At 41.4% G+C, this 24,666-nt stretch overlaps 1 protein-coding gene across 1 annotated transcript; it reads left to right on the top strand.

Annotated features, from left to right (window-relative positions):
- Positions 1 to 449: 449 nt before the first annotated feature.
- Positions 450 to 24,429, top strand: OBI1 (ORC ubiquitin ligase 1). The gene is made up of 6 exons (XM_062020519.1): positions 450 to 586; positions 5,498 to 5,633; positions 6,627 to 6,718; positions 8,344 to 8,592; positions 11,914 to 12,002; positions 22,722 to 24,429. The coding sequence occupies exons 1-6, from the start codon at positions 515 to 517 to the stop codon at positions 24,223 to 24,225; spliced, it is 2,142 nt and encodes a 713-aa protein (XP_061876503.1). The 5' UTR covers positions 450 to 514; the 3' UTR covers positions 24,226 to 24,429.
- The last annotated feature ends 237 nt before the right edge of the window (positions 24,430 to 24,666 follow it).

The raw sequence follows: 24,666 nt of genomic DNA, 5'->3' as shown, positions 1-24,666 counted from the left end.
AGACTCGGAGGAATTAACAGGATTAGAACTGCCAGTTTATTTAGTTCAGCATAATGAACTCTTGAGTGAGAGATAGGTTTGTAAAGAGAAAGGAGAGCCCTTGTAATCGCCTCGACCTCCTGCAATGAATGACCTTTCATCAAGCATTCCCCAAGCTGCCGTACTTCCCCTCAAGGCTGCGTACGCCGAACACTTCGTGAACCTCCCAGGCGGCCACCTCCTCGGGAGCCCGCGGAGCTCCGGCGTCGCCTGGCCTTCTACGGTGGGATGCCGGGGCGGGGCCCCGCGCCACGGCTGCCCGGCGGCGGGAAGCGCCGCAAGGGGCCGCGACTCCCGCCCGCCCTCCAGGGGAGCGCTGTAAACGCGCGCGCCGCGTTCCCGCAGCCGGGCGGCGGCTTGGCCTCGTCGGCTTGCCGTAGTGGGGCTGGTGAGGGGCCGCTGCTGCTGCTGCCGCCGCTGTTACCGCCGGCGGGACTTCTATGCTGGCGGAGCCGAGCCGGGCCGCGCCGCCGCGATGGCACAGCACGGGCCGAGCGTCACGCTGTCCCTCACGCTGCCCATCACCTGCCACATCTGCCTGGGGAAGGTAACGGCGCCGCCGCTGTCCTTCCCCCTCAGCGCCGGCCTAGGGGCGGCCCAGTCGGGGGTATGGGAACCGGGGAGGGAGATCCGGCCCGGTCAGGTCACATCAGATCCAGCCAGTAGCTGCTCGGCGGGCCCCGCCGTGGCCCGCAGCCCCGGGTTCGTCTCTTCTTAAGGGGGTGCGGCCCCGCGCTGGGAAGAAAGTTGGGGGGTAGGGTCCCTTCTCCAAGGGAGTGTTGAAGGTGGTGGTGGTGGGGTCTCAGCTCGAGGAGGGAGTCCCGTCCGCCAGGAGGGCCGTACCCGGCTGCGGACGAGATTGATGGTCTAACCGTGCCGACTCGCCCCCAGCCGGAGGCTCCCGAGGGCTGTTAGAAGAGGCTGGGGGCCCCAGGCCGCCAAACGCGAGTGTATGGCTGCTAGGTTGAAAGGTTCTGAGGTTTCCGTTTCCTTCCGCTATCGGTAGGATAATTGTTTTGAAGCACTAGGTGAGTCTGTGTTTGAGCGCAGAGGTGTGTTGTAGAGGACGAGTGAAACAAAGAGGGGTTGTCTGACCGAGTGGATTTTAAAAGTATCGAGCAAAACTGCACCAGTCTGGAGAAAAAGTTTCCATTTCCCGTTTCCGACCCTTTTGCAGCCCCTTTCTCTTCTCCCTCAGGGAGTGGAGGGTTCTTGCTAGTCTGTTCTTCTCTGAAAGCCCCAGAGCTAATTTCATAACTGTCACTAATTGCTTCTCAAATTCTTTGCTCGTTCAGTACTATTCTGTTTTTCTTGGTTGTTTTGCTCTCTAAAACAAAACAAACCTCTTAAGGCACAACAGTAGTTACAAGGGAGGAAATAGCCTTTTATGTTTATTCTCAGCATTTACTACTGTCCACTTTCTTTCTACCTCTCGAGGCCTTTACTCCAAGACCTTTCCCGCTGAAATGAAAACAAGAGATGTGTTTGATGTATAAAGTAGATGTAGGCATCGGTAGTGAATGTAGTCAGACATCTCCCTTTTTTCAACTCTGACAGAGAGTGATGCTTTTAGCAACAATGTTTCCTCATTTCTTGTCTTTTCTGTGGAAGCTAAGCAAGACTTCTTGGCTGTGGTCCTTTTACCTCACCTTTTCTTTTATCTGTTTAATGAAAATGGAGGAGAACATGGATTTAGCGTGTCTGTAATACAGAGTGGATGCTCTTGAAAAAAGAGGAGAGCAAAATCAAATTGACAGTGTATTTGCTCCTTGAATCTTATTCTGCAGACTTTCTAATCTAAGCACTTGACAGATTCATTAAGTATCCACTCATATTTTTTTTCTATAAATCCACTGGGTTGTTTCAAGCTGCTATTTGATATTTCTGGTTCATTTCTGGATTTGGTTGGAAATAGATGTTCCTGATTTTGTGCTGGAAGAAATTTCCCCACTCCTCTTAGTTGTGTTGCACTGAGGTAATACCTCAACATTATATAATTGAACCTACTGGTTATATCTGTAGTAAAGGTGTTTGAATGCTTTCCTTTTTAGATGTGGGAAGCTGTTTAAATTTTGCCAAAAGTGACAACTCTGGCAGTCCTGTCTTTAATACAGGACCATTCTATGATTCTAATACATATCTTTTTCAGTGACATTCCAAGCTAAAGACAAACTTAATCAAGTAAAGCTATTCTTGATAGTAAGGTTAGAGGAAGAAAAAGTTACTTAGTTTAAATTAAGGGAAAAATCTTTCTGCTCCCCTCTACAGGACAGAACAAATCCAGCAAGTATCATGGAGGGTTGACATATTGTAATACTTACATAGATTCTAACATAACCTTCAAACTGAGTAGAAAGCCCACCCTGCAATCAGAATGCATCTCTTGTTATTTCTGGAAAATTTGCAAAGGGCTCTCTGCAAAATAGAAACTATTCACTGGGCACAATGATAAGAGGATAAAAAGAGATACTGAAGAGAAACTCATTGCATAATGTCGACCCCTTGTTTTTAATGGAGCAGAAAGTTGGGGAGGGGGAATATCGTCCCATTTTGTTAGTGTGAACAATATCGTAAAATATATTGGCAAATATATTGGCAAGGTTTGTAAGTAGCCATTTGTAATAAGAGTTGATTGCTTGGATAAACTTCATGGTTTTCACCTGAATGTTCTTTTAACACAGTCTAGGCCATCATCTGATGTATCTGTATTCATAATTAGTGAGTAGATCAGAAGCCATCTGCATCAGGCTGTTAGGTTTGCTGGTCCTGGAAGATCTTTCCTGTTGGTTTTGGTGTTGACAGTTTACCTGGGCTCAGGCACACAATTCTGTGTGTTTGGAACTCTCCTAGGCTGTCTGGGAAATTGTTCAATGGTATCAGCATGCCTGTCTTATCATGTGCCTGCTACACCATTAGTGCCGCTTGAAGGTCCAGAAGGGCCTTCAAAATGACATACAGGATATGTACATCCTGACCTGTATAGGAATCACGTTATTTTGGGGAGAAAAAATAAGGAATTGCTCAAAATTACGTAACTAATCAAGCCTTCTCAAATAAGCTCTAGTCTTTCTAGACATTATAGTTGATTAGGGAACTGAAACTGTGCTGTAATTAGAGCAAAATGCTTCTTTAGTAATGAGTCTGTTGCGATTCCCCCACCCCCCGCTGTGGGCTTGTCACAGTCGGTGGTTCAGAGTCTCTTCGAAGGGCAGCGGCACCCATCCCCAGCCATTGTGTGGCGTTTCAATAGCAGCTTCTGCTGTGGTCGCCTGCATTGCTTTGTGTGGATTTTGAGCCAACAAAAGTAGAAACCTCAGCCCTGAAACTTGTAAAGGTGTGTAAATCAGAACCACTGTACCCTGGAGAGCAATAAATGTGACTTACTGTTTTGCTGGAGATGTGGAGTAATCATTCAGTTGCATGAAGTACACTTCCATGTCAGATTTGGAGTAACTGAGTGTCTCTTACTAGGGGAGAGACCTGCACTCCTGGAATGCCTTTTCACATTTGGATTATTTAATGTTACTCTACTCTTGATCCTATCATTGCCATACGTATAAGTATTCTCAGACTGCTTCTGAGTAAGAAAGAAGTATGGCTAGAGAAAAAGTTGGGTTTTTTTTTTTTCTTCTTGTTTCTGATGGGAAAGCTGGAGAAAGCTCCTTTTCTGGTAAAGAAATGCAGTAAATAACAAGATTTGGGTTATTTAAATAATTGATATTGTATCATTTAAATATTTCCAGAGCATTGGTGTGCTAATGCTTGCATTAGTCACCAAAAAAAAAAGCCTCCTTAATTAGAGGTGAAAGTGTGCAGACACTTGGAGAAATCACTTAGTGTCTCTGTCACACCTTCAGTAACTTGAGCTTCTGTTTGTGTATAACTAAATCCTTTGGCTCCAAGGACTGTCATATTGGAGTTTTTAAAAAATTTGTGAATCTGTCCTGTGACAGAGGCATAGACAGGAAATTGGAGAAAAAGCTGACAGATCTGGACAGTTCTATGTGTGCTTTAGTGGTAAAAGGCCTGGGTTTTAGCATCTGTCCTGAAGCAATCATACCCATACAGTCAGTATTGCACATCTCATTTTTTTTCCCAAGTGGTTATTGGTTATCCTTCACAGTTTCTTGCTTCTCCCTAACAATTTTTCATTTTTTCCTTTTTGTTTTGACTGCTTTACTAACACAATGAAAGAGGACGATATTGGGGATGATAAGAACTTCTTTTAAGTTGACAGGATTCTCTTGAAGTTGGGTTTTAAGTGGAATGCAGTAGAATCTGGAGTCTCCTTCCTTGGAGGTCTTCAAGACCCGCCTGGCTATGTTCCTATGCGACCTGATCTAGGTGAACCTGCTTCTGCAGGGGGGTTGGACTAGATGATCTCTAAAGGTCCCTTCCAACCCCTAGCATTCTATGATTCTATGAATCTGAAGTAATAAGTACTGGTACTTCTGTCTCAAAACACCTTTCTTAGGCAAAGGCAAAGTGGAAGAAGAATAAATAATTATTTATAAGACACCTAACACAGATACTAATGTTAAGCCTTATGAGATTTTAGAGTGTGTATTACAGTTAAACTGTAACAGAAGCTGCAGTAAGACACAGATATAGGGGAATGTCTTTTTCTTCTGTGACTTATTTGGTCCCTCTCTGCACACTTCCTTTCAAACAAGGTTTATAGTTAAATGACAAGACAGAATAATGCATTGTCATTAATATTTTCTAAAAGTTTGTTTACCTTGCTGTTTTGGAAGGGGAGGGAAAGCTTCTTGAAAGGATCTGTGTCTGATTGGAATATTTAATCCTTCAGCTAGCTACCCCATTCTTGGGTAATGACTTATTTAGTAGCAATGCATATCTAGCAGGAGGCTTGAATTAGTGATTGCGAGTTCATGTTTCTGCTTTGTGGTTTTGGCCCTTATCCTTTTTAAAGCTGATTTCCATGAGGCTGATTATGTGCAGGCTAGAGTTAATCTGTAACACTATCCTTTTCAGAGACACCTCTTCCAGGGCAAAGTGTTGCCTTGGTCGTTGCCAAGGAGCAATCCTCATTCCATCGCTTTTGAAAAATCAGTTAATGCGTGTCCTTTGGTCTCCTGTTAGCTAAGGAGACAAATGCATTTCACTGGAGTGGTTGGCTGCAGTTCTTGGGGCTTGTGAGGTGAAGGAGAGGTGCCTGCCACACTGTGTACTAATGACCTTTTGGGATCAAGGACCTTAGTTTTGCAAAACTGGTTATAGTTTTGGTGCCTATACTAATGGGGAAGTTTTGTGTTGTGAGTCAGGAGGTCGCTCCTCACTAGTCCTGTGAAACAGCAGTATCTCTCTCCTGGAAGATCAGACTTGCACTAAGAGACAGACTAATGTGTTTTCATATTCTATGACCTGAAAGAATTTTGAAGTATTTATGGTGTCTTTTTTTTCTTCCCTTTCTTTTTCCCACCCTTAATACTAAAAGGTCCGTCACCCAGTCATCTGTGTCAACAACCATGTCTTCTGTTCCGTTTGTATTGAAGTGTGGCTGAAGAACAATAATCAGTGCCCCGCTTGCAGAATTCCCATTACTCCTGAAAATCCTTGCAAAGAAATTATAGGTAAGGAAGACTTTAGGCTTTGAAATAACTTCCTGATATTTACTGATGGAGAAGTGCAGAGATGTCTGGATATGGGTTTTTTTCCTCTGTTTGTTTTTTTTTTTTTTTTATCAGCATCTGAGGAAGATGTAACTTTAAATATTTCTGGAAGCATACATAATAGTTAGAAGGTAAGAATTCCAAAGAATATGTGTGTATTAATGGCTAGATTATTCAAAGGCAGCAAAGTACCCCACAGCTCTAATGATTGTTTTTGAAATCTTGGTTAGATGGTACCTGTAACTGGAAAAAAAAAAGTGCATTTTGGTTGAGGTCCTCTACATTGCAACCCATTGACCTAAGAGAATAGCATTTAGCTGAGAAGTAGTGTACTTCAATCCAAAATCTTGGATGAATATGTGATCTTTTTTTCATTATTTTTGTTTTTATTCAACATTTCATCCCCTTTCCTTTAATTTTGAAGAAAACGTCTCTTAGCTCAAAAGTAAGACAAAACTACAACACCTGAATAAGGATCTGAAGTTCTCTAGAGCTAGAAAATACTGTGATCTTTATTTGGCACAAAATGTCAGCTCTGTTATTTGGTTCTGAGAGAAAAATATATCTGAACAATCTCACTAGAAACTTACATTACCTTGTACTAATGAAATATATACTTGATTTCCCCACCCCTCTGCCCCCAGCTTATTTGGTCTTAAATAGGATAGGATTCTGGCAAGGAAAATACCAAGCTAAAAAAAATCAAAAGTTGTCTTCCTGCCATGAGGCAGGATTTTGCCTTCTAAGCACCACTAGCACATACTCCTGTTTAACCTGTTCTGAAAATGAAAAGGCTTTAAATCTCCCATGGTAGAAGATTAGTCCAATATTAGCTGTTTATGTAGTTGAAAATAGGAAATGTAATGTAATAGGAAATTTAATACACCATTACAAGTATTGAATTGACAGAAAAAGAAAGAATATTTGTGTTCCTTTCATCCTGTGCTGCTTTAGGAGGGACGAGTGAAAGTGATCCTATATTTAGTCCAACGGTCAGAAAACACCTACGTAAAACAAGGCTTGAATTGCTCCACAAAGAATATGAGGTAAGGAGACAAGGTAGTGTTGTGACTTTCCAGATGAACTGCAACTGTTAAATTACTGTATACAACTGGTCCTCTTGCTTGGCATCCCAGTGTTTGTCATTTGAGTAAAGGTTTCGACTGGATCTGTGTGAAACTCAGCTGCATTAAAATCCCACCTTCTGGCTAAAGTTATAAGAGAGCATTTGCTAGTGCTTGAAGTGATCCTGCTGAAATTATGGTGATATTCTTTCTATGCTACAGGTAACAAAGTACAGGCAGTTCTATAATTTTGTGGGAATTCCAGACCAAGGTGATATGGGGATGTTTTCTTTGTGCATATTGGCTATTGGAGGCTTTTTGTTTTCTCATCAATATAAATGCAAACATTTTCTGAAGTAATTCCCAGTTGCTCAGGGAAACTAAATTTCTTCTTAAAGAATACTGCCTACTGTAACCTTCTAACATAGGTTAATTTTTATTGTTGTTGCTTTATTGCTTTCTGAAAGTGACTGAAATTCATGAAGGATTATCTGCAATCTCCTGCTGGGAATATATTCACTTAGGAACAAGGTGAAAAGGTGTTAATAAGGAATATGCTTAGTTTGTTTTCTCAGGTGTTGTTTCCTTAGTAGCACCAATGTGAAGACATGCATATTTTGTAGAGAAACCTGTCTCAGGGAGGAGAATGAGAGAAAGAAAACGAGCATGGTATATATCCTCAACTGTGGGGAAGTAAGGGCTGTCTTTTATGACAAGCTTGCCTATAGCTCAGCTTCTTTCATCCCCTATGAAAGAGGGAGTTGGGAAAATGAGATTTCCTCATTGAATCAACTCCAAAATCACAGGTAGGCACAGGATAACATAAATCTCTTTTAAAAAGACCCCTAAATTTAGAGTGGCTTGGCTCAACCTTGATTATTCATGCAAAAATGCTTTGAATTGATGGAAATGCCACATATGGCCTCACTTAATAAACTGACCTTGAGCACCTCAAGTACTTAAGTTGGTGAACAGCATAGAAGACAAGTATTCAGGATAAATTCTTTCTTTTATCCCTTTAGCAACAGGCTTTTGAAGGTTTTTTATGTCTCTGTGGCATCAGACCAATAACAGCATTGTTCTTTGCATTTTGAGAGTGTTTCCTAAGGTGCTGTTACTTCCCTGTAGCTGGAGCAGCCTCTCCTAGGCAATATTCTGTCCATTTTGAACCTCGAGGCTTCCAGCATCTGAACACGTGATGTTTCAGAATGACAGGAGAGAAACATTCTCAAGTAACAGCAAATGAGTCAGCAGAGGACGACCTTAACAACGCTGTTGATACAGGAAATCCTCCCACAGAGTGCCCTAATAATAGATTCATGTTGCTGAATGCTTTGAAGCTTTTGGTCTGCCCACCAGTTTGTTCAGAGTCCTTTATGTAGGCAAGGGATTCCCTTCACTGAAACCTTCACAATGCTAGAGTGTGCAAGTTGATTAAAATCCTGCCTAGAGCACAACACATAAGGATACTTAGATATACATGTAAGCAAAGGCATGCACCTGGGCTTGCCAGAACCTGTGTTTCTAAAGTGTTGAGGGAGCTTGCTGGTGTTATTTAATTAATGTCACATGTTACTTTCATTCCCGTGAATTTCTGACACCTTTAGGATGAAATAGAATCCCTGCAAAAAGAAGTGGAAGACCTGAGAGGTAAAAACCTCAGTTTACAGACACAGCTGAAGTCTCTTCTGGATCCTACAACATCAACTTTGTCTTGCCAAAATGAGGAAAGTAGCCAATCTGCAAATGAAGCGAGTACTAGTGGCCCAGAAACCCCAGAGGAATGGAGCAAAAAGCTGAAAGCTGCCAATGATATGTGTGAAAAAGTGATGGATAATGTGGAAAAGCTAAAGGAGGTAATAAGCAGACTTCTTCAGCTATTTTGTAGTGTAACTGTTTTATGTCAGTTAAACAGGAGTGAGAGCTAGCATGACTTCTGAGTACTTCATAGACCCAGAAGAAAGAGGGGGAAAATTGAATTCCAGTGACTGTTGTATCACAGTATTTCCATACAGCCTTGGCGCATGTCAGATGTTATTGCTTATTCTAGTGAGTCTTGTATGTAACTCTTCTCCAACTCCTCTGTCACTCTATGACTGGGTAATTGGATTATAGTAGCACTTGTCACCAGTATTGATGACCAGATTTTTCAGGCTTGCAATAATCTATATAATATATCTATTTTGCAACATTCAGTGCCCAAACACAGTATAGTTGGCTGAGGCAGATTTTGCACTATTGCCCTCCCTACTAGCCGATATTTTTGGTGCAATTTGCTGAGACAGAGTAATTTGACCCTTTGACCGAAAATAGACAAGCTTCAGCATTTTATGACCAGAAGATCCTTTACTGGAAGCCTGCAGCTTTTTTATACATCTTGAATGTAACATAAAAGAAAACCTGATACTGCAGGAAGAGAAGGATGCAGGAGGTAGTCCTGTGAAAATATATCTAAATAAAAATGTCTTGCAAAAATCTACCTGTGGGCAGAAGAAGGATCACTTCAAGCACTGAAGAAGAGTGAGATTTCAAGATTAATTTGAAAGGCAAGGTAGAAAGAACTAGATTTGCATTTATTCAAAATGCTACCTTTATTTCTTTTATTAACAATCCCAAGTTGCATCCTACAAATCTGCAGTGTTAGGTGTTTAGGACATTTTCTTTCCTTTGTAAGCACTAATACTGTTTAGACTTTTCCCGTGCTACAAACTCCAAGACCCGTATTGTACTGTTCAGCTAGTCTGTTGGTGGTGGTGGGACTCTTCCAGATTAGCCTCTGTGTAGCAAATTCTGGCCTTGACTGCACTGTGTTATAAATACTAAAAGAAAATGAGCTTTTTTTCAACAGCTTATCTAGACTCAGACTTCCAAGTTTACAGGCCAGGGTATATATTCTGCCCTCCTAAGAAGATCCCAGGAGCTTCAGAATCACTTGTAGTTGGCAAAAGGGGAATCGCAACAAGGAATTCTTGTCTTCCTCATGTTGTTTTAATTCTTGTTTTCCATAAAGTTAAGCTGTACTGCCTCTCTTTTCCCTCCTTCTCACCCCCACCTTTTGTGGTGACTAAGGTTTTTAACTTTTTCCCTAGATAAGTAAAAAGAGGAATATAACAAGGCCCGAGGGAGGAGTGTGTTTGAGAGTTTTTTTCATATAACTTCAGCCTTGGCAGGAAAAGAGTTTCAAGTTTATGGAATTTCTGAACTTGGTTAAGGGATAGACAGGAATAGAGGTTTAGATGGACTTTAAGAATCAAGTCTTAATAGAACAATTTAGGTTGGAAAAGACCTTGAAGGTCATTGAGTCCAACACTCAATTCCCATCTCTTCCACGTTCAACATCTTCTCAATTCCAGAAGTACCTCAAGTCAATTGACTCTTCTTTTAGACCTTGTTTCACTTCTAAGCATGCACTGACCAACCTCAGTCTGAACAGCAAGACTTCTTTCCCACATACATTGAACCAGAAACCTTTTTATCCCCTAAAAAGCCTGACCCAAGAGCTTCAACCACACATTGCTTCCCAGTGAGACAGGGTCCCTCAGAAAATACGGTTACCCATCACTTTCTTTTAAAACGAGACCGAGTGAAGAAACAGATCATTTCATGTCCCCAAGCACAGGCTCCCAAAGTAGGCATTATTACTTTGAACTGAGTCATAACAAGTATCAAAGTGGTGATACAAACCCAGCAGTAGAAATACTAGACAAAGTACACTCATTAATAATGCAGTTACGTTAACTTGTTAATCTAGACATTGTGCTGCAAGTGAGGATCTCTTGTAGATTACTGGGTTGGAGGGTAGAGCACTCCCTGGAAGCAGGGCACCAAAGAAGTTCGGTCCTGCCTTGCCACATGCCAGGTGGATGCCCTACTGCTGACACCATTCGAATGGTGTGTTCTCCTGTTTGAGTTTTGTGACTGATGAGACTGTTTCTCTGGAAAGAGAGAAAGGTCTTGGCCATGTTCAAATGTTTATTTTGATGCTCCTTTGGAAAGGAGGTGGCTTGGATTCTTACTTATTGCTTTCAGGATAGTGTTTTGTGCTTTTATTTTTTATATACTAGATAGTTGACACTCAGGCATCCAAGCTCTGGGCTCACTCTCCCATTCCTTCTTTACCAGAAGTCTCTACTCAATCTTTCTATCCATAAGGAATATTTTAGTGTTGGGGGGTGGTAGAGGGTGTTTGCTTCTTTTTCTCTGCACTGTTTCTTCTACCTCCCAGTGCCTTAGCCTCACCTGGAGAGGTTGCTGGGGATAGTTATATAAATATTTAGTTTTCTGCCTCTCTTCTTGCACCGTTTGATGCTTCTGAACAAGTATGTGTCACTCCTGAGCCCATGTGCATAGTTTCTTCTTTGGATCTAACTCTAGGTTATTCTTCTAATCTGCAGTAGAAGCATCTAATTGGGGCTATGAATTAGGAGTCCTGGGCTGATGGTACTGTTTTAAGCGTGCAGAGACTGAGCAGACTATGAAGTGCAAAGAGTATTTTCTATTTGCTAGGATAGTGGTGTTTATTGTTCTGAAGCACGGTGGCAGGAAAACTTCTCTTTGTATGAAGTATCTTGTTAACAAGAGTGTCTGCTGAACTGAGAAGAAGGAATTGACCTCAATTCAAGAAGAATTGTGAATCAGGAATCCTGATCACAACATCCTGGAAGAAAGTGAAGAAAGACTGCAAATAGCTTGTCGCAATGGATTTACATCCAGAGGATAACCATGCTTTAAAAACAAGCCAAAAACCACAAAGTAATCTTACTCTAATTTGGAATGGGGGAAGCCGTTCAACATTAGTTTTGCTGATACCTGCACATTGTAATGTTAATGTACTTAACGTATTTAGTCATGTGGGAAAAAAAAAACATGGAATTGCCATTAGTACATCTCCTTAATGACTTTCTGTGCTAACTAACATAGCTGTGTTTATTTCCCTAGATAGGACACTTGCGATGTATTTTGGGAATATAAATAAAAAATGTCTGTTCGCTATTCAGTTTTGCAAGCCATTTCCCGTGGTGATTTTTAAGTGGTGTCCCTGTCTGAGGGCTGTTTCCTGCCCTCAAATTTCTAGTTCTGTCCCTTTAAAAAGGAGAAACAGCTTGTCCCATAAATATTGGAAGTCATTTCTGGTTTACTGTGTACTTATTTTTTTTTTTCCCTTTTCTTTTCCTTAGGCAAATAAGAAACTGAGCATGGAAAACAATAGCCTTTTAAGAGAGAATTTGCGACTAAAAGCTGAAGTTGATAGTAGATCACCCCAAAAGTATGTGAATATTTTAAAAGCTTTTCTATTTTATTAATAGACTGTTTAGCTGTTGTAGGACTTTAACCTAAAACTGTGGTGGTGTACATGGTGTTGCACATGTCTCCAGGTGGACTTTGGAGATCTTATCCTCAAAGAGTTAGGTGACAAATGCAAGTTACAGAATAGCAGCACATGTACAACAAAGGAATGTAACACCACTACAAGTGCTATTCCTTCTTATTGTTTGGCCAGTGTTGAAGGAATGCATTTATTAGTTGAATTCTACAGTGAACTTGGTTTTGTAATTGGGAAATTTCTAAATCTGGTATGTGGTCAAAGAAGAAGAGGCTGCTGCTGGGTGGAGATGTTCTGGTTGTATTTGGTTTTATTTTGGAAAGGAGGTTTTCTACCTTTCGGGTTTATTCTGTGGACTTAATCTCCCTTTTCAGGCAAAGCCCCTGATAGCTTTGTGTCTGGGCAAGATATGTAGAATTGAGCTTCTGTAGCTGAGAACATCATTCCCAGAACTGACACTTGTGTTTAATACTATGTCTTAAACAGTTAAAACAAACATTAATGACAATGAGGCTGAGGGATACTCTTTAGCTTGGAGAAGAAGAGACTGAGGGATGACCTCATTCATGTTTACAAATACATAAAGGGCAAGTGTCAGGAGGACAGAGCCAGGCTCTTCTCAATAATGTCCAATGACAGGCAAGGGGCAACGGGTACAAGCTGGAAAATAAGACCTCCCAAAGAAACACAAGGAAAAACTTCTTCACTGTCAGGGTGATGGAGCACTGGAACAGACTGCCCAGATGAGTTGTTGAGTTTCATTCCCTGGAGACATTCAAAACCCACCTGGACAAGTTCCTGTGTGACCTACTGTAGGTGGTCCTACTCTGGCAGGGAGTTTGGACTAGATGATCTTTCGAGGTCCCTTCCAACCATTTAGATTCTGTGATTCTCTGTGAAAGGAAGGTCCAGAGGAGACCTTATCACTCTCTACAATTACCTGAAAGGAAGTTGTAGCTAGGTGGGGGTCGATTGTTCTCCCTAGTAACAAACAATAGAACAAGAGGAAATGGCCTCAAGTTGCAGCAGGGGAGATTCAGGCTGGATATGAGGAGGAGTTTCTGTACTGAAAGGGTTGCCAGGTGTTGGAACAGCCTGCACAGGGGGCTGGTGGAGTCGCTGTCCCTGGAGGTGTTTAAGAGAGGGTTGGATGTTGCACTTAGGTTAATGGTTGATAGGGCTGGGACAAAGTTTGGACTCAATGATCTTAAAGAGCTCTTTCAGATGAAATGATTCTGTGGTTCTGTGACCTCAACAAGCAGAAACTTTGCCATACTAATTACAACTGTGTGCTAGGGTACCCTTCCTTGGAAGTACTTTGTGAAGCAAAGTATTCATATTTTAAAGGTTGTATTCCTTTCTTTCACTGGTTTTCTACCTTTTTTTCTCTCATTCATTTAGAACTCAGAAATCTAAGAACATCATTGCCCAGAAGTGCTTTTGAGGAAGGGAGTTGGGGGGCACCTGCTAATGAGAGAAGAGAACTCTCTAGGTTTCATTCTAGTTCCCAGTTTAGTTCCTGGAAGATTAAATTCATCTTTATGGTGAACTTGCTTGCCAGAGTGCTTGTCATCCAAGACCACAGGAAAGAAGATGCATGACACTTGTACTGTGCTCATAAATGCGTAAAAGTACATTCTGCCCTGAAGGCCCCTAATAAGAGAGATAGAGCCCCATTTAAGGTCTTGGCAATAGGGAGGACTTTAATGGCATAGAATATATTTTCCCATAAGATTCAATAGTGAGTTGGCTCCTTGCAGGTTGGCAAACTTGAAGATTAAATAGATATAACTAAATAAATCCTGGAAGAGATAGAGGAAACCATATCATCTGATGTGATTTCTACTGGTATCAGGTAAAGTCCCTAGTGGAGAGCATATCTTTTTTTTTTTTTTTTTCCTAGCTTGTGCATTGTTTACCACACTGTTGGTCAGAAAAAAAAAGATACCTGAGGGGCAGGGTTGTGAAGAACTAGTCTTTCTGCAAGCTGATTATGTTCCTATCTTTTACCAGTGTGACCTAAAACAGTAGCCTGTCCCTTTCTTCTTTAGGAGCACAGGTATATTGACATGTTGTTAGAAATTGGACAGTATCAAGGTTGTTTTTGCAACCCAGGTGCCAGCTACATTGGCCCGTCCATTTCTCTACAATTTGGGAATTTTTAAGTCTCCAGAGCAAATGTCCCTCCTTACGTGTTGGGAATGATCTTTGAGCCATGGTAACTCTAGAACTGTGCATGGGAATGGAGCACATGTGTTGAATCAGGCTTAAGCTGGGCCAGGAATAGTTCAGGCACTTCAGGAGTGGAGACAATTGCATGTCTGTACCCTACTTTTGCTGTCTTCAGCTTTGGTTTCACTTTGAGCCCAGTGGTGTACTACAAGAATTTAAATATATGCAAAGAAAAATACCTCCTAGAAGAAACCCTTGCACACCTTAAATTTAGCAATTTTGATTCACCCTACCTGTACCTATTCAATCTGAGTCATGTCTTCTAGGCTGACTTTGTCCAGTTTGTCTACGTAAGTGTGACTTAAGAGTAAATTTCATTTACTTGGTTTTACTGTACTGACAAGGCTCTCCACGGTTTTCTGAATCAGCGGTGCTTAGAACTGGGTACTAAATTCCAAACGATACCTCAGTAACACTATGTAGAGCAGAAAAACTGTATTGTGTCTTCCTACAGCATCTTTTATTGACACCTCCTGGTACCCTTTTTGTTGTTTTCTTTTACCTGGCACCTCTAGAGCAAATGGCTAGTACCAATTCCACTAAATAGCCACACAAATGCAAAATAAAGGTGGGAAGGTTACTTTCTAAGTAGCTAACGTCCCTTTCCAAAGTGTGAGACTTCATTGGGTTTCCTGATAGCCTTCTATGAGTGCGTAACTGGCTGGCTAGATGAGGGGAGAGCAGCAGATGTCATCTACCTTGTCTTCAGCAATGCTTTTGACACTGTCTCCCATAACATCCTCATCTGAAAGCTCAGGTAGTGTGGCTTGGATGAGTGGACAGTGAGGTGGATCGAGAGCTGGCTGAATGACAAAGCACAGAGGGTGGTGATCAATGGCACAGAATCGAGTTGGAGTTGTAGTTCCACAGGGATGGGTTCTGAGGCCAGTCTTGTTCAACAACTTCATCAACGATCTGGATGAGGGGACTGAGTGTACCCTCAGCAAGTTCGCTGATAACACCAAACTGGGAGGACTGGCTGATTCCCCAGAAGGCTGTGCTGCCATTCAGCGGGATCTGGACCGGCTTGAGAGTTGGGCAGAGAGGAACCTCATGAGGTTCAACAAGGACAAGTGCAGAGTCCTGCATCTGGGAAGGAACAACCCCATGCACCAGTACAGGCTGGTGATTGACCTGCTGAAGAGCAGCTCTGCAGAGAGAGACCTGGGAGTCCTGATTGATACTAAGCTAAACATGAGCCAGCAATGTGCCCTTGTGGCCAAGAAGGCCAATGGCATCCTGGGATGCATCAAGAAGGGTGTGGCCATCAGGTCAAGGGAGGTTCTTCTCCCCCTCTGCTCTGCTTTGATGAGGCCTCATCTGGAGTCCTATGTCCAGTTCTGGGCTCCTCAGCTCAAGAGGGACAGAGGACTTCTGGAGAGTGTCCAGCATATGGACACCGAGGTGATCAGGGAACTGGAACATCTTTCATATGAGGAAGGACTGCGGGAACTGGGGCTGTTTAGTCTGGAGAAGAGGAGGTTGAGAGGAGTTGATCTTATAAGTTGATCATAATAACATTTATAAATATCTAAAGGGTGGGTGTCAGGAAGTTGGGGCATCCCTTTTTTCTATAGTAGCTAGTAACAGGACAAGGGGTAATGGGATGAAGCTGGAACACAAAAAGTTCCCCTTAAACGTAAGAAAAAACTATTTCACTGTGAGGATGAGGGAGCAGTGGCACAGGCTGCCCAGAGGGGTTGTGGAGTCTCCTTCCTTGGAGGTCTTCAAGACCCGCCTGGACGTGTTTCTGTGTGACCTGATCTAGGTGAACCTGCTTCTGCAGGGGAGTTGGACTAGATGATCTCTAAAGGTCCCTTCCAACCCTACCATTCAATGATTCTATATTTTGATGCACATGTCAAATTTAAAACATTTCTTTGGAATTCCAGTCACGTCCTTCAGGTGGTCTCTCCTGTCTTAATGTTGTTAGCAGACTTTATAAATTAACTTTCAACCTTGTAGTCATTAGTCTGGTCAATACTTAGACCAGACCTAACATCAAGCCTTTTTTTTTTCTTTTTGAAATGTGCTTGCAGTTATGATGACAAACTTCAATAATATCTGAAAACTCTTTCAATGAGGCTTCACACACTGAACAGAGGTTGTGATAAATATTTTCTTACCTTGCTTGTGAAATCAGAACTGAAGGCATAAGTATCAGAGCCTGACAGTGTCACTGTAATTAAACTTTTCTGTGCAGGTACACTGATATGCCAGTGGAGTTGTTTCAGTAGACTTTATTAGGTAAAAAAATTACCAGAAGGTAATTTTTGCAGAAGCTTCTGAATGGCTCTCAGATGCAATTTCAAATAGCTACTGGATTAGATTTTCATTATTTAGCATCACCACCCTGGTTTTATTTGTCATATATTTCTTACCTTCAGATTGTCAGATATGGAGTCATGCTTAAAAAACTGGCTAGGTTACTAAATAAAACTGATATCAAATTATTTTTGAAAGAATTTGTCAGTATTCAGTCTCCTTGTCCCAAATGTAGTTTATTTTGTGCATAATGAAACTAAATATCAGAGTGTAAATTATTTCATTAGGCTTTGCTTTATAGCAAAGTAATTGCTGATGGCAGATGAACGATCTCTTTGTAACATAAACTCTGTGACATAACAGGAAAAATATAATTAGCCTTATTCAGTGGTCAATAAAAAACTTTCCTTTTGTCATAGTCTTGAGTTCATTTTCTTTGTTTGTGTCCATTAAAATCTGATGAAAAATGTCATATATGTCAATAAAATTGCCATTGCAGCCATGTCAGGGATTTTCACACGATTTTTAATTGATGGTACTGATAGATTAGCTTTCATTTTTTTCCCTTGAAACATTTTTGAGAGTGGACCTTCAACAGAATACTGTACCATAGTGTAGTTCAGACATAGGCCTGAAAGGCAAGTAGAGGTTAGTTTCTCACTCCAGTTCTTACCAAAGACCTATGTTAGTCTCCATTTCTCAGACAAATCAGTTGGATTGGTGGTTATTGCTTGGTTTTTATTTGCATTTTTTCCTGACGGATTTTCAGTGATTTGCGTTTTCCTGATACAAAATGGGGAAAACTTAAGTTTTATAACTTTTGCAGAGTAATGTAAGCCCTTTTACATCCAACTCCACGTGAAATAGAAAACTGTTAGGCCTATTGGCAGGGCACAATGGTTCTAAAAGCATTTTTGGCAAAGGGATGTTTGCTTTTTACCTGAAGGAAAATAACTAGCAAGCCCATCTACTCCAGGGTATAGTGTATTTTATGAATGGTTAGATTCAAATTAGCTTGAAGCAGACTTCTAGGCTTCCTAGGAGTCTTTTCCCTAAATATTTAATTTCTTCTGCCAGTTAAAATCCCAGTCTGAAAAACTATCTGTAACGTGGAAAATTGTTGCATTATTTCTTTTCTCTGTTTTGTGAGTTGTTTTATTGTTATTGGTTTGGGTTGGGAATTTTTTTTTTCCTCCAATGTTAATGTTTATCTTGTCTAGATTTATGACTTCAGGTACCTTCACACTGAAATGTAAGGCTATCATTCTGTACAATATTCAGTTGTTATCAAACTCAAGTATTTCCACTCATGCCAGACTGTTTAATTCAGTCTGCATTTCACTGAGCCTACACATAGGCTTCCAGTAACCTATGTCCAGGGAGCAGAATGAGACCATCTTCCTGGTCACAAAAATGAACTTCTTTCTCAGCAACTCACAGGCTTGTCCCAAAGGAATGGCCATCTTCAAAGACAAGTGCAGAGTGGCCTTAAAAGTAAATAGGAGAAAATGCTCTGCAGTAGCCTTCAAAACAACTTTGAATCATAGCATTAAATCCTGAGGAAGCACTCACTCCAGTCATGAAGTTCTAAACCTTAAGCAGATGAATCGGGACATTCAGATGTCACTGCTTAGTTTTGTGGGATTTGTTTGGAGTGTGGTATTGCTTTGGTGGCGGGTTTTTTTGCTAATTCCAAAGTAATCCTTCCTGGGTTTTGCTGTTTGCCAACCTCAGGTATAGTCTGGCTTTCCCACATGGAAGACCAGTAGTGCTTCACTGAAATATGTCAAAAAGCTTGAAGGAGCTTTGCACATTTCTCCAAATTCATCCAATTCCCAAAGTGAAAAGAAAAGCTCTTTTTAAAGAATGTACCTTGCCTCTGCTTCTGTTCAAATCCTGTTGCTCTACAGTCATCCAGCAAACAGTAAAGCTTATATTGCTCATGAATTGTGAAGGAAGTGGATTGCTCTGGTGCTTAGGAGAGGTTTCATGAGGAGGCCATGGTGTCCTCAGATTGGTTTGTACTCCGTAAAGTGTGCAATGGGGGAGATTTACTGCCCAGTGTTTGCTTGGATTGAAAATAACTTGTTCTTTTAGAAGCCTAGAAAATTACTTATAACAGGTGTTTCTACTGCTGCCTTCAAGAAGGAGATATTGTTTGCTTTCTTTTGTCAGCCAACCTGGTCTGCAGAATGGAAAGCAGTATCAGGTTATACCCAGGGCTACTTCTTCAGCAGAACCAAATTCCATTACTGATTCTTTTTTTTTTTCTGTCTTCAAATCTTACATGAACAAGCTTGAGGTGTATTTCTTGACTCTTTTTTTTTTTATTTTGCTTGCTAGGAAAAGATTTCTATCTTACAGTAACTGTTTTTTCTTCTTAAACGTGCCTATGCAAAAGTGACACACTTTTAAGGCAGTTGTATACAACCTGGGATATTGTCAGGTTGTTGCTGCATAACCTTTCATAGTTAATGTGGAGATTGGCTGTAGAACTCGTTCTCGTCCAGCTACATGATAGCACAGAAGTATCACTAGCAGAAGCCAGCAGGGCTTTCAGCTGTTGTGTTCTTGGAATTCCTACCTCTTTCTTCCATCTAACTGTGGGACCCAAGTGAAAAATACGTTTCTAAATGATGGGATTGGACTTGGTTGTGCATGCTGGCATTGCCCTGGTCTCAAACTGTTGACAAGTCCTGACTGTACATTGTCATTTCCCACTTCTCACCCTTCTTTCCCTTGGAGGACTGATCATTGGAGAGTGGTCCCCAGTCAGAGCCATCAGGTGGTTAGAACTTGAGAGTCACCTTCTGTGGCATCCTTGCAGCCCCAGTCATAAATGATCATGCAGGAAAACCTTGCTGCAGCTGCTTACTAACAAGTAAATAGCTGCAACTACTTACAAACTCAAAGAAAGTTTGGATGGGGTGGTGTGGTTTAAAACTGAGTTGATATGAGTTAAAGGCCCAAGTAGACAGATCTGCTACAGTCAATGGTCACTGATGGGTGAAAATAAAACCCTGAATCTGAATTTGCAGAACTGATAAATAAGAGAAGAAACAACTGGAGAAATTTGCTCTCCTGTAGGTGAGTTTCATAACTGAAGGAACAGTTGTGGAACAATGTGAAAAAGGGTTACTCGGACATTGTAGCTATAATGTTACCTTTTCTTGCTCACTGCAGGTGAGAGCTGACTGCAACTATCTGATTGGTGTCAAGTTAGAATCATGCTAGGACAAGAGTCATAGAATCATAGAATTGTAGGGATTGGAAGGGACCTTTAGAGATCATCTAGTCCAACCCCAGTGCAGAAGCAGGTCAACCTATATCAGGTCTCTTGTCTGAGGAAAAGTCCTGAAATACGGACTTCAAGTGTCCCAACTTCTTTAACCAAAATACGCCTGTCTTTTAAACTAGTTACTGACCTGTCAGATCAGTCACCAAAACACTTTTTGTCATGCTCTGGTCTGGAGTAATTGGTTTAAATATGTGCATTGTAGTATGGCTCTTAAACATCCATGTCCTTGATAGTCTGAAATTAATGCATGCAAGTCTCGAAACAGGAACAGAAAGCAACTACTATTCTGGTGCCTAGCTGCAGAGGTAACTGTAGGCACCATGTCATATGGTCTTATTTCTGAAAACCAAAATTCCCAAACACATCCCTCTACAACAATTAACATATTAGTGATGCTGTTTGGCTTTGAACAACATAATGTTGTGGGGGTTTTTTTTAACCTGAGGACACTTGTTATAAAAGTTGCACTTGAGAATACAGTGCTTCTTCCTCATAAACAAATCTCAGGCTGTCACTAGTGCTATTTGCATTAAATAAACATATTACACCATTCTTCCATTAAAAGGGAATTGCCAGGTGTGCATATAATCATAAACATGTTTAATTTTATATGTCAAAGTGTCTATTACAGCAGACCCCAGAAAATCTTGCTTATTTTATGTAAGCATTTTTCCCCATCTCTCACTTAGCTATTAAGCTAAATTGTATTTTTGCAACATTTTTAGGCGCTTTATTAAGCAGTGTAAGGTTTGCTCTGGTGAGGCTATGTGAACAGGTCCATTAGAGGAAGGCAAAATATGTACTTTCGGATCACTCTAGGAAGCACGAAGGGTGTTGCTTGGGCCCTGCTGTGCTGCAGTGGCTCCTTCTGTATTTGAAACCAAAATCTGAGTTCCTTTTGCTGAAGGAGAGAATAAGCCAAAATCTGTTGTATATGAGCAAGTGCTTGTTCTTTTGTAACCCCTTTCACCTGAAAATATAATTTCAACATTCCTGAGCTGTCTGTAACTCCACTTTTATCTAGTTTCGTAGGGGAAAGGGAGGAAGTTTTGTTTGCCTTTTCTCCCTTTTCCCTCTTGCATGCAACCAGAAACAGAAAAACTGCTATAATCAGCTAAGGACTTGTGCCCTATAGAGTAGGCAAATGAAAAATGACCTGACCCTATTTTTATGGAGATAAAGGTAATTGGGTATGAAAGTGAGGAAGTCCCCTGCCTCTAGGGTTCTAATCCAGCCAACTTCTTTTGGGGGAAAATATGTTACAAAGCAAACAATATTTTTCTCAATATGAAGCTTACTACCTTGCCATTTTTTTTCTACAAAGGCAACGAGTGGCACATACCAAAACTGCCTGCATCTTAGGCTGATCTGGTTGAAAAAGTGGTCTGGCAGCAGTTCTGTGAATAACCTGACTTAGACTTCCCCATCACTGAACCATCTACAGCAAAATCTTACATGCAGAAGGAGTTGAAGGGTCATATATGTCAGTACATCCAGTTGCTGCTGCCAAACATGTTTGGGGCTTTGTGATACCCCCCTATTCCTTCCCTCAACTGCCCAGATAACTGTGTTGAGATTGTCAGCATAGAGTGGTTTCCTACTTGCTTTTGCCTCAGGAACTGAAGAAACAAAAAACAGTCTGGTCCTTTGCTGTAAATGCATGCATAGATTCAAGGATATTTTGCCAGCCTGGGAGCATTTTGCAAAGGGGTGAGGGGATGGAATGGGGAAAGTGGAAGGGGAATTCCCTGTGTCTCTGCAAGATGCTGAAGGAGGGACAGAGAGAAAAAGAAACAGGATAGAAGTCCCAGGCAGTGTTTGTGCAGGAAGAGTGAATATAAACTTATGCAGTAACATGGAGCTGCAAGATGGAAAGCAGAGGTTGGTGTAAGCCCACATAGCGAATTGTCATTTCTTTGTGATAGAAAACCTTACGTGTCAGAGTTGTAGGGTGGCTGCGGGTCCTTCCTTCCCTCCTAATAATATCAGGACTTTAATTGTTTTTCTTTCTGTAAATTGAAAGCTTCGAATGGAGCAAGGAATTCCCTGGTGCCCACCTGTCAGGAACAGGTTAGAATTAGTCAGGGCATATAGCTGAAACCTTCACCTGCCCTCTGGGGAAGGTCAGTCTTCAAAGAGGATGGAGGATGGGGGAAAGGCAAGTCCATATCTTGGCAGTTGAAAATGTGCTCAAGCTGGAAGCCCCACAAACACGAAGCTTTCACAAACCACAAGTGGCAGGGTTTTTTTGTATTGAAGCCAAAGAAGAAATCAGATTGTTCACATTGTAAAGGTCAAAAAAAATCCCAAGTTGCTCTGAAGTAAGTGGAAGTACCATCCCCACGATGACCAAGAAAAAGCTGTGTAGCTAACAGGGACGTAATTGAAATGGTCTATATAAGTATTTAAACCACCTCAAAGGAGTACTGTGATTTCTGAATTTCATACTGGCATTTTGTATTTGACAAGGTGACATTGGGTAAGAATTGTATTGTAAAACGCTGCTGTACTGTAGGAAAATGATTGAATGTAAATATTTCAAGATGTGGACCACTGTTCAAATGTTATCATAAATCTTTGCCATTGTTTTAGGGGATAATTCTTCATGCATATTTGAGTTGAATTGATAGAACCAGCCCCTGGAAGGATAATCTGCTTGTTATTGCCTTACTGCTACTAATAGGTTAATTTTGGCTATTCAGGAATTCACCCGCACCTGTACATTATATATGACGGTTTGGGGTTTTTTTGTAACTATCGGGATCCTAAGTTTTGACTTTTGTTTTCAAAGTAACCCAGTGTTTAACAGCTCAGTGTCTTTGCCTCTTTCCAGATGATACATTCTTTGTCTTTTTTACTTCTTGCAGGTTTGGTAGGTTTACAGTAGCTGCACTTCAGTCCAAAGTAGAACAAAGTGAACGTGAAATGAACCGTCTAAAAAAGGCACTGGAAAGAAGTGATAAATACATAGAAGAAATGGAGTGTCAGCTTCTACAGCTGAAAAAGATAGGCGGGGGAGCCCAGGCAACGAGTGCTGTTAGTGAGAGAGCACTTTCCACAGATGCTGAAGGAGCTGAGAGCAGCAAAGATGCAACATGTTTGAAAACCCAAGTTGAGGAGAACAAAGCTCTGACTGCCAGTCAAAGTCCTGACAATCTCGAACAGATGACAAGCGGCGGGACTTCTTTAAGCTCTTCTAGTCAGGATGATTCAAATGGCTCAAATACCCAGTGTGCCCCAAAGAAAGAACTCTTTCCAGGATGTCACGGGGTTCTCCTGGATGAAAATACTACCAATATGGATGCCTGCTTAGAAGAGCAGTGGAATAAAATTGAGGAATGTACCTCGTATAAGGATGAAGAACTTTACGATCTTCCACCCCCGTGCACTCCTTTTCTGTCTCTCAGTCGCCTTCAGTTGAACACTCCTGATGGAAAAGAAAACACAAGAAAACCATCAATGTTCCTGAGAAAACTGAAATTTGAAGAATTTTGTGATGCTTCAGGTGACTGCAGCAAAGGTTCTCCAGAACACAGCACAAGCAGCTGTAATAGCAAAAAGAAGCTAAACTGTTTTGGTACAGGAAAAACGGGGTTTTGGGGGACCTGCCCAACAAATTTTGCTGAGAACGTAGAGTTTGATGAATCAGAACAAGCTTCGGTAGCTGGTCAGTCAGATGAGACATCAACAAAGTCCAGTGATAAAACAAGTTCTTGTTTACCTAAAAGGTTACACACTCTCTGCTCCTCTGAAATGAATCGCACGAGAACCTCCAGCGAGGCGTCGATGGACGCAGCATACCTCGATAAAATTTCTGAGTTGGATTCAATGATGTCCGAGTCTGACAACAGCAAGAGCCCCTGCTACAATTTCAAGTCCTCCGACCTCGATAATTCTTCAAAGTCAACAGAATGCTCTAAGCTTCTGAGCACAACTGAGAAGAAACTGGAAGAGATGAATGAAGAACAGAGTATGAAGTGTCCGGAGACAAGTGATCTGACGGCTGACAGAACTGGCTGGAAACCTGCTGTGTTTTCTGTCCTATCCCCGTCTGAGCTGGGTATGAATGACCACTTCCCTCTGTTTACAGGCCAAAATGTAGTGGGTAGTGATATCAAACCTCCAAATTGTTTATTTCAAAGAGACTTTTCCCAGAGTTTACTATTTGGTAACTCGCAAAGGTTGTGTGAGGAACAAAAGTTCAGCTCCTGCTTTTTAAAGACGTCCTCTGACCTGAACAATCAGCTTAATCCTCCTTGGGTGTCTTCATTTATAGCTGAAAGGAAAAATAAAAATGCCGGTCAGTCGACCAAGAGGAAAATTCAAAGCAGCCTTTCCAGTGCAAGTCCATCAAAAACCACCAAAAACTGACTCTGTGTGGAAACGGAACGTGACTCAAAGTCGACAACCTGCAAATGTTTAATATTTACAGGTGAACTTAATTTTTAATGACTTCCATGCAATCTGATCCTGTCTTTTTCGACTGTGTGAAAACTGAACCTTCCTTTGCCCGTTACAAGCTTTTTCCTAGGGAAGAACCATTCCAGATTCTTTTATTTGGGTGGGGATTTTGTTTACTGGGGGAGGTTGAGGGGTTTTGTTTGGGTTTTTTTGCTTCAGTTTTTCAGATTACATGATCTTCCAGTTGTGAGCGCAGCCAACGGCTCCCTTGAAGAGGATGGTTTAAAGTGTTCTTGTCAAATCAGTCATTTATGTAAGAATTGGTTTTAAAGGTTACGTTTCCAATTCCTAAAGATTACATTTTGTGCGTGTAAGGCAGCTACTGGCTATATATCCTATGGATTCATGAAA

Source organism: Colius striatus, chromosome 1 (genome assembly GCF_028858725.1).
Source record: "Colius striatus isolate bColStr4 chromosome 1, bColStr4.1.hap1, whole genome shotgun sequence".
NCBI classification, from domain to species: Eukaryota; Metazoa; Chordata; class Aves; order Coliiformes; family Coliidae; genus Colius; species Colius striatus.
The sequence above is the reverse complement of the archived record's forward strand: the minus strand, read 5'-3'. Positions and strand labels throughout refer to the sequence as shown.

Coding starts and splice junctions, on each gene's coding strand:
- OBI1 (XM_062020519.1), top strand. CDS start 515: ATGGCACAGCACGGGCCGAGCGTCACGCTGTCCCTCACGCTGCCCATC. Junction 587..5,497: donor GCCACATCTGCCTGGGGAAG/GTAACGGCGCCG, acceptor TAATACTAAAAG/GTCCGTCACCCAGTCATCTG. Junction 12,003..22,721: donor GATAGTAGATCACCCCAAAA/GTATGTGAATAT, acceptor TACTTCTTGCAG/GTTTGGTAGGTTTACAGTAG.